This window comes from Hipposideros armiger, unplaced genomic scaffold, assembly GCF_001890085.2.
Source record: "Hipposideros armiger isolate ML-2016 unplaced genomic scaffold, ASM189008v1 scaffold_493, whole genome shotgun sequence".
NCBI lineage: Eukaryota > Metazoa > Chordata > Mammalia > Chiroptera > Hipposideridae > Hipposideros > Hipposideros armiger.
This window is the reverse complement of record NW_017731843.1, coordinates 42,032-59,510: the sequence shown is the minus strand read 5'-3', so window position 1 is coordinate 59,510 and position 17,479 is coordinate 42,032. Positions and strand designations below refer to the sequence as shown.

Genomic DNA, 17,479 nt, shown 5'->3' with positions numbered 1-17,479 from the left:
AAATACCCTAATTACCCTTCTCACATCTCCTGCAGGTTGGACAAGTTTAGTAATTTTCACTTTTCCTTCCTGAGAAACAAAGCCATAGAGGTGAAGCAATACCACCCCACCCTGCTCTCACCTCGCTTAACTGCTCCAAGATGCTCCTCTCAAGGAGTGTAATCAGCTTGCTCAACTGGAGGCTCTGGCTCCCACGTCCCTGTAAGGTGCCCACGGAACCTTACAAGGCGTGCTCTGAATGGCAGGTCTCTCCAAATGCTCAAGGGAGGATAAAGACCTGGGCCCAGCTCTGGCACCTTCTGGGGTTGCAATCTCCCAAAGCACCCCCACCCCATGCCTGTTTGCCCAAACAAAATGCGCGGGGAACAATGGGCTTTCCTTCCCACCATGCTCTGCTCCCATGTATAATCCATTCCACTTTGCCTCAGAGCATCCTGATTCTCTCCACAAAACTTCCCAGATTACCCCCCACTCTTCCCAAGAGCTATCCCAATTTCAATCCATTCCCAGGTGGCCTGATACCATCATGGAGAAAGCCTTGGTCAGACACTCACATGTGTCTGTTCTCTTATTGAGCCCTTGCTAACCTCCACTGGAATGAGGATGGAGGCCTAGCAGCACACATTTGTTTATCTGCAGGAGGGAGGTGAGAGGTGCAATGAAATTACCATTTGATGGAGCAGGGAATGGGTGGGCTTTTATCAAGGGGCAAGGAGCATTTGGAATCTTGAATCTAGGGAGGCATTGGGCTTCCTAAGCACACTTGGGGGCAAGGTGAGGAAATTCACCCACGCCCCTCCCTCTAGTTCTGGTGCAGCTGGGCAGTCCAGCCATCAGATCCAACTGACCTCTTGGTTCCCTTGGGGTTACATCAACCCTAGACACAAGAGGGAGCTTTAGAGTTGGGTGCCTCCTCTTTCTGCCTCACAGCCCCTCACCCTGGAGGAGATGGGAGGTGGCCAGGCCACAGGTCTCCTTGCGCAGGCAGTAACACTCAGCCCAACAACCCAATGCAAGTCTGCAGCCTTGTCATGAGCTCTCTTTGCTCTGGTTACCTGCACAGGATGCAGCCTCGACTTGGTGCTTCCTATTCCTTCCACAGTCGTCACGGCAACGTGGTGCAAAGAGCAGATGGGGGTCAGGCAGGCATTGACAGAAAAGTGGCTGCAACCCCAGATTAAGGTCATTCCATTGTCCACTCAGGTCATCAGAAATCGTGACAGACTTTGTGATGCTGTATATCATTTCTCTTCACTCTACATTATATTCTTGTCCCTTCTGCAGGTGTTCTTACCCCTCCACCCAAGACTCTGGGTAGGGTCAAAAGAAGGTCTCCCCCCCAAGTGACGCCTGAGCCCCTCTAGGGTCCTATGGGTCAGGCGTCATCAGCGCACCCTAGACCTCCAAGCTGAAGCAAGGGATCCAGGGCCACCACTTACTCAGCTCGGTCTTGGAGGCTGAGTCAAGAGGATGTTTCTGACAGGTTCCAGGCCCAATGTGTGCTCCTCTGTCTGCAAGGTCCTTCCTTAGGCTCTTTAATTTCAGGACCTCCTGGCACTTTTGATTCCCTGCTTTTATCCTCCTTTATTTCTCCCAATCCTCTGAGGGGCAAAATCCTCAGGGAACACGATACATCATTCTCCTCAGGTAGAGCTTGCTCACTTCCATTCTTTTATTCATCACTCATTCACTTATACAACCAACATCAGTGACTTAGTGCCAACCATATGCCAGGCACTCCTGGGACCGGCTGATAAGTAAATGTGAATAAGACCGAGATCTCTGTTCTTTAATAGCTAGTGATCAACCCAGGAAAACAGAAGCCAGTGTGAAGATGCAATTTAAACATCTAATGATAAGTGCTTCTGGAGGACTGTGCACAGGGCACTATGGGACTAAGGGCACCTAACCCAATCTTGGTAGATCAAGGAAGGCTTCCTGAAGGAGGTGATATTTTGCCCAGTCTTAAAGAGCTAGTAGCAGTTAGCCATGTAGGAAAGTCCTAGAAGGAAGGATATTCAAGAAGCCTTGAGAAACAGCTTATGAAAAGATGGAGAAGTGAGTGCGCATGGTGTGTTAGTTGCTCACAATTGTCTCTGCATGAATTGAGTGCTGGGCCCATGAAGAGAAAGAAAAGTGGAGAGGAAAGGTGAGGCATATTGTGAAGGGCTCCAGGTGCTAAGCAAAGACACTGGACTTTCTTCTCCTCGAAGAAACTGAGACCTGTTCAAGGTTTCCATGGGATGTGAAATGAGTGTGGATTTTGTTTTATTTTATTTCATTTTATTTTATTATTTGTTCATTTTTTTTAGTGGAGCCATCCTGCCACATGTTGGCAGCTCAGCGGCAGCTTAGCTCGGGCCCATGTGGGAATCAAACTGGTGACTCTGTTGCTGAGAGCTTGCACTCTTGAGGGAGCTCTTAACCAACTGAGCCATTTGGACAGCCCAATGACTGTGGATTTTAGAAAGGTCATGTGCACCCACGCACAACTTGTGTGTATGCATGTGCGCGCGTGTGTGTGTTTGTATGCGCACACACTCACTCACACACTCACTTATCACTCACAACTAACCCTTGAATCATAGTCCTCATATGAGCATTGAGCCAGCAGGCAAAGGATACACGATCTTGTTCTGGAGATGATCATACTTGGAAACCATCACGGTGCAAGCACCACAGCCTCCTACTCCACAGCCCAGCTTGGTCCCACTCAGCCCCACTGTATGGCCAGGGGTTAAGGAACACGAACTCAGAGAAAAAATCTTGGCTGAGCCGCTGGGAAACGTGTGGGTAGAGCTGTGATGGTAGAGCCATCCATGGCCACACGCAGGCTCAGCGAGGCAGCAGACTCACATGGCTTCGTCATCCAGAGAGGCTGCACTGCACCCTGGGGAGACAGGGAATGGGGCCATCTCCACTACCCTGAAGGAGAAAGGCATCAGAGTCCCAACAAACAACACCCAAGTGTAATCCCCTGAGACTTGAGTTCTAGGACGGGAACATGAGTCCTGGAGACCTTTCTTGGGTCTTCTCGTCATGAGAGGTCCCCAACCCCATGATCTCCCTGGGCAGGTGAATCTGGCACCTCAAAGTCTGAGCATGTGGGGCAGGCCTCACATCCACCTGGCTGGGTTGCAATGAAGCCACTCAGACCAGAGTGAGACATCCATCTTTCTGGGATTTGCTGAGTCCAGGCTTTTCACCTTGAACCTTGGGGGCTGATGAAGTCTGGGAACCCAAATGAAGTCTAAACCAGGACTTTTGAATATCCAACCCATAGGGTATGTGAATGGAAATTAAAATGAAGATAGTTTTAAGGTTGAGGACCAATATTAGAGTCCTGTCTTACACATACTTGCAGATATAATAATATGATACTTTGCATTTGTAAAAATACCCAAGTAATAGGCTATTCTAGAGAAATATCATGCTTGCCCCTTTTCCTAACATACACAGGTTCCACTGTTGCTTTTCCCTCAGACCTGCAGGCCTCTAAGCCATCTAGTTACCTACTGAGGATAAAGGGAGCTGAGCTTATTGTCTCCTGGTCACTTCCCTCCTTTTTGAGGTGAAAGTAATAACTAACAATGATATAGCATCTTATACATGGAAAGCAAGTATACCCATGGATTCTTCACCATAATTTAGTTAGCAATTTGGTCAGAAACTACTGTTTCTCCATAAATTAAAAAAGAGAAACAAATAAACAACAACAACAAAAACCCCAGAGACCCCAGAGGTAACATGAGCCCTGAAAGCTAACAATCACCCTGAGAGTTAGGGGCCAAACACAGTGATCTGACCCCAGATGTGGGGGCTCCACTTTCACCATGCTCCTGCCTCTTTCAAAACACATCTGGGGAGCGCTTTCTGTGTCCTAAGTTATTCTTTCCACTAGTCAGGGTCAATGCAGTTATCAGCATTTCAGACAACTCTAAGGGCATGTGAAGACCAATGGTAGCAGCCCAGAGTCTAGCAAGATCTTCTTCTAGCCTAGGGATCTTTCTGGAAGCCAGGGTCAAAGTGAAGGCTAGAGTCTTCTATCTTACTTGGAACTCCCACAAATGAGCAGCAACAAGCCACAAGATTTTAATACCGAGGTGTCAAAAACTGTATATACATGACTTGTATTCATCTTTTGTTATCAGTATATATTGAGTATTACAATTTTTATACATTTTTTTCCTGTCTTAAAATGTGTATTCATTTTTTTGACACCCTCTATCTATGTACCAACTTTCAGCTTTGGGTTTCGTTTCAAAGTTGACCTTTAAACTAGACAATACCTATAATCAGGACTTTCTGAGACTTTAGGGCTTTCAAAACTTTATCATAACCAAAAATTGATGTCAGTAATCTAAAGAAGTCACTAGGATCATGTGCTTTGAAACTCCAGACTTGCCCCACCCAGGAAAAAATCCAGCACAAAGTCCACTACAGCCAGCCACTATCTGGTAAGAAGTGACTGAACCAGAGGAATCCAAAGACACATGGATTCCAGGCTCACTTCTGTAATCTTCAAACAATCTTTTTTGTTGTCCAAACTATGTCACTGGAATGAGCCACTGCGTATTCCTGCCTCTGGGAGCAAGAGGGGTTTGTTGACAGAGGTCAGGATAAGCCCTGTGCTGAAAACAAACCCCTGGAAAGATTCCAGTACAGGTGGAAAGTTAAGAGCATGGCTCCAGGCTTCGTCTAAGCTCTGCCAATGTTTGCCCAAAGTACATGAGCGAGAAGCAGGTCCCTGTAACATGTGCAGGCCTCACTTCCTCCTCTGACAAAGGGGTGCTGAGGGGACAGTGAGATAACCAGCACCAATCACCTTGAACTCCACCTGTATATAGTAAGTGTTCATTAAATATTAGCTCCTATTATATTTTCGCTATTGTTTTTCTGCCAGGGACTCAGAATACTTTCCAAATCTGAAAAAACAAAAGGTACCGGGCTCTTCACTCAGGTGTCCCTGCCCCATGCCTCCCAGTGCTGCCATTTCCACAATGGATGGTGCCTCAACATACTTTCTCATCTCTCTCCCAAAACGCACACCTTCCCCTGACTTGCTCTCCACTTTCACAGAGCTAGAAGCTTCCCCAGGAAGCCCATTTGTGTATTAGGCAGAGATTGGCTGAGGAAGGCCCAGCTCCTGCTGAGGCGAATGACCATGAACCTTAAGGGCTCATGAGGGCCCGTTGGAGCTGCCTGTCCCACAGGCCCAGGGTTAAATCTCGGTGTTACTAGAGCCTCAGCTGGAAGAGATCTTAAGGAACACCAAGAACCATCTTATTTGACGGCTTAGAATTTCAGGCCAGAAAGCTGAAGTGACTTCCTAGGGTCCCACAGCTGGTGTGTGAGAGAGCTGCAACCAAAACACAGGTGTCCAGAACCCTAAGCCACTGGTCTTTCTTCCTCACTTTACAGCCTCCCCACCAGTCACTAGAAAATGACGTGTGACCCAGAGAATGAGCCCCTTGCCCATCTCCCTCCCTGCCGCTCCAAAGTCAGGATACAGCTCCTCCGCAGGTAGGCCAAAAGAGTTGTTTCTGGGTCTGCATTCTTCTCCACCACCTATAAAAACAAAACCAAAAGAAAGATGTATCACAGGTATACTTAGCCACTATCTTACCCTAGAATTTGTGGGCTAAATTATCTTATGAAAACAAAAGCGTTTTTCTTGATAATTCCCTAAGAATGAACACATAAAGTATAAGCCAAACTCTGTGTGCACTGACATCCTTCAATCCTAAAATTCTACATTAGTGCTCAGCTCGGGACCCACCAGAGTGCTTCGGTGTTGCACCTGCCATGCTGTACTAATCAAGGCCAAGCCCCCTTCAGATCGAACATGTCATCTCATTTCCAGCTGCTGGATCACACCTGTGAGCTCCAGGGACAGCTGAGAGTGACAGCACGCGGACCTCTCAGAGAGCAGAGAGCCACGCTGTGGGCCTGGCTCTATTGTTTGCATCGGGCTAGATGACAGTCAACAGCATTAACCCAGGTCAGACATGGAGGGGCAATCTCAAACCAAAGGCCACAAATGGAATTCTCCATAAGCTGGAGAAGGTTATCTACAAAATGAAGTTCTAGCTCCCAATGTAAATTGTCAAAGGAAATCTGTGATAAATCTTTTCACTTCTCCTCACACATGACCAAGGGTAAATGGGTCTGGGTGATTGGCTGATTAAGGGGAGAGAATTTGTAATAAATGTTTGTTTAGAGAGAACTGAACTATGAGTCCCACATCTTCCTAAAGGTGGGAAAGGAGGTATGTGCCTCACACCTCACACTTTGTGAGGGGATTCCACAGTACTACATATGACCTTGGCAGTTCAGGAAAGGTGGTGGTCTGGCATATCTAAACAGCTAGAGACAGGCTTATGAGACAAGCTGAAGAAGTGACACTGTTAGGATGGGGGTGCATTCCCAGAATTTGGGAGAACAAAAGATGAAAAGTGTTGGCCATGGATCTAGTGTAGGCAGAGAGAGAGAGAGAGAGAGAGAGAGAGAGAGAGAGAGAGAGAGAGAGAGAGAGAGAGAGAGAGCGGGCTTGGAGGTGTTTAAAACTGACTATAGCAACTGGTGGGACCTCCAACAGATTCTGTGTGGAGTGGACCTCCCAAAACTTGAGGTTGNGAGAGCTGGCTTGGAGGTGTTTAAAACTGACTATAGCAACTGGTGGGACCTCCAACAGATTCTGTGTGGAGTGGACCTCCCAAAACTTGAGGTTGAGAGACAGCAGCTGGCCTGAGGAATGCACACCTTCCCTGTCGTGGAGGTGCAACTGAATGTTCCCAGTGATGGGAAGTCATCTTACACCACCAACAATTAAATGAGAACTTTCTTGCTACCCTCACTTCTCTGTCCTGAATTGAGACTGTGTTAAACAACTTAGAAAAGACCATAGGGTTTTTAAGAAAAATTGTATTAGTTTCAGGTCTATAAAGCAACATAATAATTAGACATTTAAATCTTGATGAAGTGATAACCCACCCCCAAGCTGCTACCCTTCTGACAACTTATATAGCTGTTACAATACCATCGGCTATCTTCCTTATGTTGTACTCCACATTCCGTGACTATATATACCTATATATTTAGTTATAGTTGACATTCAATATTATTCTACTTCAGCTTCAGGTATCTATCATATTGGACACAGCCTATGATGTGATCCCCCGATATGTCCAGTGCCCATCTGGCACCTTACATGATCTTTACAACACTGTTGATTACATTTCCCATACTATATTAATTACCAATTTGTATTTCTTAATATCTTCACCTTTTTCATCCTGCCCCCAACCCTGTTCCCATCTGTCACCCTGCTCTAGTACCTATCTGACACCATACCTAGTTATTACAATATTATTGACTATATTCATTATGCTATATCTGGCATCCCCATGACTACCGTGTAACAACCAACTTGTACTTCTTAACCCCTTCCACTTTCACCATCCTTAACTCCCCTCCCATCTTAAAGAAGTCCCTCTAAGATTCCGTGTAATACTGGTTTGGTGGCAATAAGTTCCTTCAGCTTTTTCTTGTCTGGGAAGCTCCTTATCTGTCCTTCAATTCTAAATGACAGTTTTGCTGGATAGCATAATCTTGGTTGCATGTCATTGCTTTTCATCACTTGGAATATTCCTTCCACTCCTTTCTTGCTTGCAAAGTTTCTGCCCGTTTTATGGTGGTGCTCAGTCTGCCAGTCTTATGGGGGCTCCCTTGTAGGTAAGTAACTGCTTTTCTCTTGCTGCTTTTAAGATTCTCTCTTTGTATTTAAACTTTGGCATTTTAATTATGATATGTCTTGGTGTTGGGCCTCTTTGGACTTATCTTGTTTCAGACGCTCTGTGCTCTCTGGGCTTGTTAGGGAAGTTTTCTGTCATTATTTCTTCAAATAGGTTTTCAATTCCTTGCTCCCTCTCTTCTCCTTCTGGTACCCCTATAATGTGAATGTTGGTATGCTTGATATTGTCCCAGGGGCCTCTTAAGCTCTCCTCAATGTTTTGGATTCTCTTTTCTTTTTGCTGTTCTGGTTAGATGATTTCTGCTACCTTAACTTCTACATCACTGGTTGGATCCTCTGCTTCATCTAGTCACTATTGATTCCCTGTAATATAGTCCTCATTTTTGTTATTGTATCCTTTACTTCTGCTGGTTCTTTTTCATGGTTTCCATCTTTATTTTTATGCTTCCTATCTCTCTGTTGAAGTTCTTCCTGAGATCAATGAGCATCATTATAGCCAGTGTTTGGAACTCTGCATCTGACAGATTGCTTCTCTCCATTTCACTTAGTTCTTTTTCTGGAGCTTCATTCCGTTCTTTTTTGGGGGACATGTTTCTTTGTCTCCCCATTTTGGATGCCTCCCTGTGACTGCTTCTATGTATTAGGTAGGGCTGGTATATTTTCTGTTCTTAGTAGAGTGGCCTTATGTAGCAGGTGTGCTGTGGGGCCCAGTGGTACAATCTTTCTGGACACCTGAGCCACGTGCTCCAGGAGTGTCCCTAATGTGGGTTGTGTGTGCTCTCCTCTTGTAGTTGAGCCTTGGTTGATAATTGCACATCAATGGGAAGAACTGACCCTTGGGCTCACTGGTTGTGAGGACTGGCCTTGACTATAGTGGAAGAGTTGCTGTGCAGGGGCTGACACCACAGAGCAGGATCCACCTCAGCATGACTATTCTGCCTGCCCAATCTACCCCTTGGGTGTGTCATACTTGGAGGTGCCTAGGTAATGCTCTGGCTCATTTTGAAGCTGGCCACTGGGGGTGCCAGCCACAGAACTACCTTGGAGGGGATCTGCTGTAGGTCAAGTTCAGCCATAGCCCTTGCTTCACCCAGGGCCACCTGGCCGGAGCCACAAAGAAATCCACAGATGGGTGCCACCTGTGTTATGCTTGGAAGCACCTTGAGAGGCCAAGCCATGAACCAAGGCCGGCTGCCACTAGTGCTGGCTTAGGGCTGCTCAGCCAGGGGCACAGGACATACTCAAGTCAGATGCTGCTTGTCTGGGTTCTGCAAACCTTTGTACGACCCTGGGCAAATCTACAGCTTCAGCCAAGGCAGGCGGTCTGAATGAAAAAGCCACTGAAATCTGCCTGGGTGTTCCCGAAAGTTGGGCAGGGGCTAGGTCTCCAATATCCAGGGCATGGTGAACAAATGCCAGAGACTCAGATATGGCGGCCTACTGCATCCACATGCTGGGAAGAAGGAGGTCTCAGTCCAGGAGAAAGCCACCTCCCCAGTCCAGGAGAAAGCCGCCTCTCCAGCCCTCATCCCAATCCAGACAACTCAGTTCCCACCCTCTGCACCAATCCCCATCCCACCATATGTCCCTGCCACATCTTCAGCCACTGCCTTAGCTCTGGAGAGCAGAGCAAGTGATTCCATTGGTGGGTAAGTTTGCACACAGTCCCTTCAAGAGGAGCACCTCGGAGTGAAGCGGGACTCAGTCTTACTCAGTCACAATCCCCATTGGTTTTCACAACCAGAAATATGGGGACATCTCTCCCCAGCGCTGGAAACATGGGCTGGGGTGGGGCTGGGACCTCTCACTCCTGGTGTGGGGGGGAGACCTTCACAGCTGAAATATCCCTACCGATCTTTAATGGTCACATGCGGGTGTGGGACCAGCCCATTACATGCCTCTGCCCCTCCTACCAATCTGGATGTGGCTTCTTCTGTGCATCCTTTGTTGAAAGGCTTCAGTTCAGCCTGATTTTAGGTGATTCTCGATAATGGTTGTTTTGAAGATTAGTTGTGATTTTGATTCGGTTGTGAGAGAAGGTAAGCACAGCGTTTACCTACTGTTCTATTTTGGTTGTCTCGACCATAGGCTTTTTTATTGACCAAAAGTAGTCAAAGAGGTCACAAAACGGCCTTAATTCAGCTCTTGAATAAAGTTCAAATGAAACTGAAAGATAAAATGAATTTTTTTTATTACCCCTTACAGGTCCACCTTATTCAAAGTCTTGTTTACAAAGTTTTCACAAGGAGCTATTTCTTTTTTCTGGGAGAAGAAATCATAAACGCACAAAATAAAGCCCCCTGTCATCTTTCTTGTAGACAGCAGTTAGAGTCTCTTGGCTTACTACCTTGCCCACAAATTGTGCCTTCCTCCTGCCCTGCAGCCCTGCTCCCATCATATCACATAAGTTCCCTGCTCACTACCTTCAGTGACCTTTGACATATTCAAGGTTGCATCCAAGTTCCTTTGACTGTCTTTCAAGGCCCTTTTCTGTGTGTCCCTAATCCTCATTTTTAGCCTTTCCCTCTTACTTTCCTGCCAAGCTGATCTTCATACTTCAGTAAAAATACTTTGCATACCTCCCAGTTCCTGAGCCTTTGACCATTCTATTCCTCTGCCACCTGCATTTTGACTTATCGGAAGACCCCAAACACTTCCCTAGTAAAGGCTTTCCATATCTTCCCAGCTCAAGTGGTCCACCTCCCTGGAATTCCTGCAGAGAATGGCTGTGCCACTCTTACGACTTGGCTGCAGCGTTTGCCCCAGCAAATTCTATGTAACCCTCTCTCAACAGGACACCGTTGTGTATCCCAAAGGGAAGATGCTTTGTGGGGAAGTGAGCTTAAGAAACACTGGGTTAAGCAGATTGCTCTGCTAATACTTGAGCATCAAAACAAATATTGGCCAAAATGGGTTATAATCCACTAAATAAAATTAAAATTCATGAGTCTGAACTGATAATTAGTAAATAAAAAAACAAACAAATGGGAGAGAAGGGAAAGTTGATCCTGGCAGAAGAATGCCAAATAATAAATATGGCTGGCCATATTGTAATCTGCCCAATAATTGATCCAGTGCTACAGCAGTGCTGAGCTGAGATATATATACATATATATATATATATATATAGATAGATAGATAGATAGAGAGAGAGAGAGAGAGAGAGAGAAAGAGAGAGAGAAAGAGAGAGAGAGAGAGAAAGAGAGATTGAGAAAATAAAAAGCAAATGTGGCAAAATGTTAACAGGTGACGAATGTGGGTAAAGTCTATTTAATAATATTTCTTTGTGTTCTTCTTACAACTTTTTTTTGTAAATTTAAAATAATTTTATAATACAAAGTTTAAAAACTAAATTTTTTTACTAGAGGATTTCTTAGGGTTTTTAATACTTATCCATTCATTCTATCCATATTAATTAGGTCCCTACTTTGTGCCAACGCTGGGCTGAGTGGTTTGAGAATATCTGAGAGGAGTGTCTAATGGAGATAGTTTTCTGTGAAATACATTTTGCAATATATTACTTTATATTGCCTACTCATAATCCATCTCTCCAACTAGTTCATAGGCTCTTGAATGGCTACTGCTTGATCGTAGAGTTGTATTGCTCTAGCACATACACGTCCCACAGGCTCCAGGCTGGGAAGAGCTCGTTCAGTGCTGCTCGTGTGAGTGAGGGAAAGAGTGTTGACTCACTGACACCGCTTCTTTGGGGGAATCACTGTTGGACACTTTCACCTGTACCCTACATGCTGAATCTTCCCAGAATCCTCTAGATGCCACAATCTCCACTAAACAGAGACTGATTGCTCAGAAAGCAAGAATCCTAGCCTCCAAAAAGACTATCACTACAGTGATACTAAAATCCTGGGTAGCCATTTCACTGCAACTCTGACTCGAACTCAGAAGAAGATGTGAAAAACAATAGTTACCAAGCCCCTCACCACTACAGAAGGCCCTGGGGATTTTTTTTTTAAGATTTTTATTGGGGAATTGGGGGATGGGAACAGCGCTGGGGAATTGGGGGAAGGGGAACAGACAAGTTGCTGTCGTTTTGTTCTTCAGTCTAGTTGTGGAGGACGTTGCTTCACTAGCCCAAGTTGGCACCATCATTGCTCTCTTCCAGTGCAAGGCAGATCAGTCGCCGGCTTCTGGACGGCCGCTCACTCTGACTGCTGGCTACATACGGTAGCCCATGGCAACCCACTGCCACAGGCGCTGCAGCGTATGCCTTCGCCAGCGACTCACAGCAGCCCAGCTCCAGGTTGAGCTGTTGTTCAGCATCTTAGCTGTGGAGGGCAGTGTCACTGGCCCTCATATGTGGGATCCGAACCGGGGCCCTCTGGCGTCCCAAGTGAGTTCTTAACCATCGCGCCAATCTGCCAGCCCGGCCCTGGGGATATTTGATCATTGGCATCTTACACCCTCTCCAGGACCCCAGCTAGTGAAGACAGATTCCTAGACAGCAGTCAGAAATGGGAAGACTAGAAGGCTCACATTGAAGAGTGAGCCAGTACCCATCTGACACCCTACATGGTCTTTACTACCCCAAGTTCCAACAGCTTCTTTGGTAACTTCTTGGCATAATATCCTGTAATAAAAAGTCTAGAACAACTTGGGAATAGAAACAGGAACACACTTACTCACAGATGCCTTAATTTGACTTGGAGTTTCCTTGCTAGGTCTTGTTTTTACAGTACTGCCTTTACCTCATCACCCCTGGCATTGCCTCTCTACCTTTCCAGCACTTTCTCAAGAGGCTACATGTTTACAAATTACAAGTATGAATATTTATCACAGAAACTGGCAGTATTGGAAGCTTCCAGATGTAGCAGGGTTTGATGTGATGATAGCAACAAAAACTTGAAACTGTTTTCCTAAAGTAAAAATAAAATACATGGGAAAACAACTTTCACCAAGGCAGATTTACCTTGAAATGTCCCTTCCTAGAACCAACAGTCTTTGGAGCACGGATGTTGCAATGGCTCATGGAATTTTCTTGCTAGTCACACAACCACACCCTGACAATTTAAGCACTATATAGCCTACAAAACACATTTTAGTTTTTGAAAGTTACCTCTAAAGTCATCCTGTTTCTCATTTAAACTGGCCAATAGAGCAAAACTAATAAAATTGCCCTCTGGGTACATTCATCACTCATATGGTCCACATGGCCATTTACAACGCACAACTATGGCTACCCTTTTACTCTCCCTTTCATGCCCAACTGGGGAGCTGAAGCAGCTGTGAGCATGTCAGCACTATTGTAAGGAGGGCAAGTGGAGGATGGAGACCTTGTCATGTGTTTGCACCCTCTCTCCCTGTACCTGCATTAGAATTTGCAAAGATCTTTATCCTTCCAGTGTTGCAAGAACTGGCACCCATGGCATAAGTCTCCCTCTGGCCCAACCCACCCCACTTCCTCTAGGCCCTGGGGCACTAATGAAGTTAAGCCAAGTGGTACATTTTTATCAAAGTAAGAGGTTTGCAATATTTATATGTAGAGTTAAGGGAGAGGCATAGCATGTCTTTTATGAAAAAAAATGGGGTTTGCCACAAGATGTCAGTATATGTCCTCACACAAGTTAGCTGTTATATTTACATACATGAAGTGTCAGAAGAAAACGTTGTGTACATTTTATATCTTGATATTAGCAAGAAAACATTTCCTTCTCTCAGTAAAGAAAACAACAAAAGCCTTAGGATATATTTGATGAAACACAGAAGTGTAGTGGGTGACCTCCAGTCTCACCTGGAACCCTGTGCCCCTTTCTCAGCTTCCTGCCAGTGTCTGTACTTCTACAAGCGTTGGCAGGGGAGAGGGAGCCCACAGCCACCTCTCTTCTCACTTCCGCCCTCCTTACTCCTTTGCCCCTTGAGTAACTTGTTATGTACCAGCCCTGAGAAGTTGTTCTTTCCTTAATGTCACCCAAAAGGCAACCACACCTGTGAAAGGAGAGATATATAAAGCAAGAAAAACAAGTGGAAAAAAAGCCCAAAAGAAAGAGAACAAGAACAGGCTTCTTCCACAGGACACACGTCCCTTTCCTGGGAGCAGGGCAGCCAGAGCAAAGCAAATGTCAGCCCCCACTTACCTTTCTGCCATTCACAAAGAAAACCAACTTGTCTGCTGTCATTGTCGCCAGTTGGAGTCCCTGAATTCCAGTTACCCCACTCCCAACAGGCACTGGCAGTTATAACTGCTGTGCAACTTGAAAAATACGCCTCCTTAAAACATGAAATTAAGTCAGCCCATGGGCAGGAACCAGCTAGAGTTTTGGGAAATGGAGAGCTCCTGGAAAAAGCCAGTGGTTTGCAAAATCAAGGAATCATTCGCAACAAATAACACCCCCAACATCTGTGCTTGTCAAAGAGCACAGAGGAAGGCACTGGATCAGCAAGGATATCAACCTCCGTGTCAGGCACTGCCCTGGGGAACCTGCCTCATACCTCCCACTTGCTGAAGACAGAGAAGGGGGAAGGGCCATTATGCGAGTTAGGGCCGAACAGCTGATTCACATTCTGCATTTCTACACGTGTCATTTTACTGTTTACATTTACAGCAACACAGAAGCAGCACTTACACAAGGGCTCGTTCTCCTGCAGACTGGAGGAATATGGAAGTCACAGGATGTGGTGCCCAGTGATCCAGATGCAAAACCTGCCATTTGACACAGCCAGTCACTTAGCACCTTCAGACCTCACTTGTTTTCATCCTGTAGATGGGCATACGAATGACACCAAGAGCAGAAGGCTGAGGAACACGTGATATATTTTGGAAATTCCTTGTAAATTTGCCAAGAACCAAAATGTTCATTATTGTTGCTAATACATTCTCAACAACACAACAAAAATAATCCCCATAACAAACCATTTTTGAGGCTTTTCCTTTACTCCTGTCTCTCAGGAATATGCTCTTAAGTTGTCAGAGTAACTCATAAAAATATTTCATAATACTAAATAAATAAAAATGCTCACACCTCCTAAGCATAGGCCAAGCTGACGTGGAGCTGAAAGCCTACTTCCATTCAGTATTCATCAACTGCTGGTGTGAACACACATGCTCACTGCCCACCCGGGCAGCATCAATGGGCTCTCTACAGTTCAGCACCTGACTGCCCCTCCCAGCTCACACACACACACCAGCATTCCCTCTGGTTGACTTCAGTGTAAAAGGACCCAAACAGTTACTCAAACAGCCCCCCCTGAAGTAGGTAACTTTCCCTCCACCCCTGACAGGCTATGTGGGAGCATAAGGGGTAGGTGCTGGGGTGGAGAGAAAGGAATATTAGGCAGATGTGCTTGGTGCAGCAACAGCTTAGAGAAACTGAAGACTGCCAGGACAACCATGTTATCAACACAATGCCTCTCTCCCACTATAGCCTTTATTGAAGCAGGAGATGAAGTTTCATTTGTAGTGTGACCAACCATCCCAGTTTGCCCCTGACTATCCCGGATTATAGCACTGAATCCTTGGAAAATCCTTCAGTGTAGGGCAAACTGGGTTGGTTGTTCACCAGAAAACAATGGTTCTTAACTGGGACAGGCGAGGATTTCCAACCCCAGAAGCCATTTGGCAAGGTCTGGGGATATGTTTTAGTGTTATGACTGACAAGGATTGCTACTGGTATCTAGAAGATAGAGGTCAGGGATGCAATAAACCCCCTACAATGCACAGGACAGCCCCCACAACAAAGAATCATCTGGTCTAAAGTGTCAATAGAGCCAAGATTGAGAAATCCTGCCCTAAAGGAAAGAAGGAAGGATGTGGGCAGAGGGAGAGGACATGGCCTGGAGTGGTGTTCTGTAATGGGTGAATTCTTCCTGACACTTACACACCTGTGATGAAGAGACTTTTCCCCTTTTCACTCATCCACACAGCTTTGCAAGCCGTCCATTTCCTAGTCAGTTTCTAGCCAAAGTCCCAAGAAACTCTCAAGGTAAAGGGGGAGGCTAGGGTAGACCTCAGGTTTGAGCTTAGGTAGACTGGCTTGAATATTAGCTCAACCACACAAGTGTGACCTTTGGCAAAAATCACTCTCCTGGCCTCAGTATACTCATTTATGAAAAGGGGGTGACTTTACCTACTTTGTAAGAACACACTCTGGTGAGAATTAAATGAGACTTAGGTTAAGTGTGTGTCCCATAGCAGGTGCTCAATATATATGTGTCGATTTACTTCTCCCCACTCATCCAGTCTTCAGCCTCCTTCTCTCTTACCTGGAGGTGAAATTCTTTTCTGTTACTGTAGAGCATTAAAAATAAGAGTGAAATAAATTTTCAATAAGGACTTATGGGATCATTCAGATATTTTTCTGTAATAACTAGTAACCAGTTTATTTCTATAATGCTGAGATTTGAGAAAAACTTTAACTTAGTATGATTACTTCTTACTCAGCAAAATACTTTTGAACATTTCTTTCCCTGGGATTCTTCAAGGTGCTATAAATTAGGGGAAAGCAGTTTAAAATAAACATTTTTTTTCAAAGCTGATGACCTTAAATTTGTGCTTTCAATGTTGTATGATTCTCAAACTTGGGCTGAATTAATGAAATTTCATGGCCTTGGAATAGGCCGATTATAACGTACATTAACTTACGCCATTTTCCTAAGGAATATCTTGCTTTATAATATGCACTGCATTGGCAGGTGAGGTCTCAAAGTCCATGGAAAAGCCAGAAAAGTCCTGAGGCCTCCAGAACACAAGTCTTCCTCTTGGAACAATACATGCAGGAAATTACAAACATAAGAAGAGTGAAAATGCTGCAAAGAGCCAAGTCATTATTTCTGGAAGACTGAGCTCCACTGGGTCCAAGCGTTCCCTCGAAGAATGATTTATGAAAGCTTTGGTGTGTTCCCTGAAGGCCTGGTCAGGACTGGCGCTCCCTGTAGAAGTCTCCCTGCCAGCCCTTTACCTGCCTCTGCAGCAGTGACTCTCATCTGCTCACTTCTTCTCTTTGCATCCAGATGTACATTTTTGTCTGTACCCTATGAGCATCACCTGTTCATTTACTTCACTTACAACAAACTTTACCTGAAGAGAAAAATAATTAATTTTTTCTCAAAATATTCTATTGTTCAGATTTTTCTTACTAATTTTTTTTTCAAAGACCCAATTTTCCTTCAATATATACCCATTCTGGAAGAAAGATTTTGCTACATTCTCAGAGCATCACTGCCCAGCACCCAAGTTCTCCCCTGTTCTCCAAACATCCAGATTTTTAACCAATCCTATCAATTCTTGTTGATACTGAAATAGCATTTCTTTCCTGTAACTTGATTTCATTTGATCCTTATAAAAGCCCTGCAAGCATTATTCACAGTGGCCAAAACTTGGAAACAATCAGTGTCCTTCAATAGACAATTGGATAAAGAAGATGTGGTACATTCACACAAAGGAATACTACTCAGCCATAAGAAAAGAGGAAATGCTGCCATTTGCAACAGCATGGATCGCTTTTGAAAATATCATGCCAAGTAAAATAAGTCAGATGGACAAAGTGGAGAATCATATGATTTCTCTCACATGTGGCACATAAAACAGAAAGAAACAAACAAACAAGACAAACAAAAGCTCATAGACATAGACAACAGTATGGTGCCTACCAGAGGAGAATGGGGTGGGGGGAGGCAGGAGAAGGTAAAAGGGATCAAATATATGGTGATGGAAGGAGACTTTATTTTGGGTGGCATATGCACAGTGCAATATACAGATGATGTAGTGAAGAA

General features: G+C 45.0%; 1 protein-coding gene across 1 annotated transcript in view; it reads right to left on the bottom strand.

Moving 5' to 3' along the window:
* Positions 1-13,910, bottom strand: part of LOC109395889 (xanthine dehydrogenase/oxidase-like) — a 14,432-nt gene extending 522 nt beyond the window's left edge. The window contains exons 1-5 of the mRNA XM_019667279.1: positions 13,846-13,910; positions 5,511-5,568; positions 2,626-2,722; positions 1,056-1,164; positions 122-199 (exon numbers count right to left, since the gene is read on the bottom strand). Of these exons, the coding sequence (XP_019522824.1) occupies positions 122-199; positions 1,056-1,164; positions 2,626-2,722; positions 5,511-5,568; positions 13,846-13,887 (384 nt within the window). The 5' untranslated portion in view covers positions 13,888-13,910. The remainder of the gene's footprint in view (positions 1-121; positions 200-1,055; positions 1,165-2,625; positions 2,723-5,510; positions 5,569-13,845) is intronic.
* Between the last annotated feature and the right edge of the window lie 3,569 nt (positions 13,911-17,479).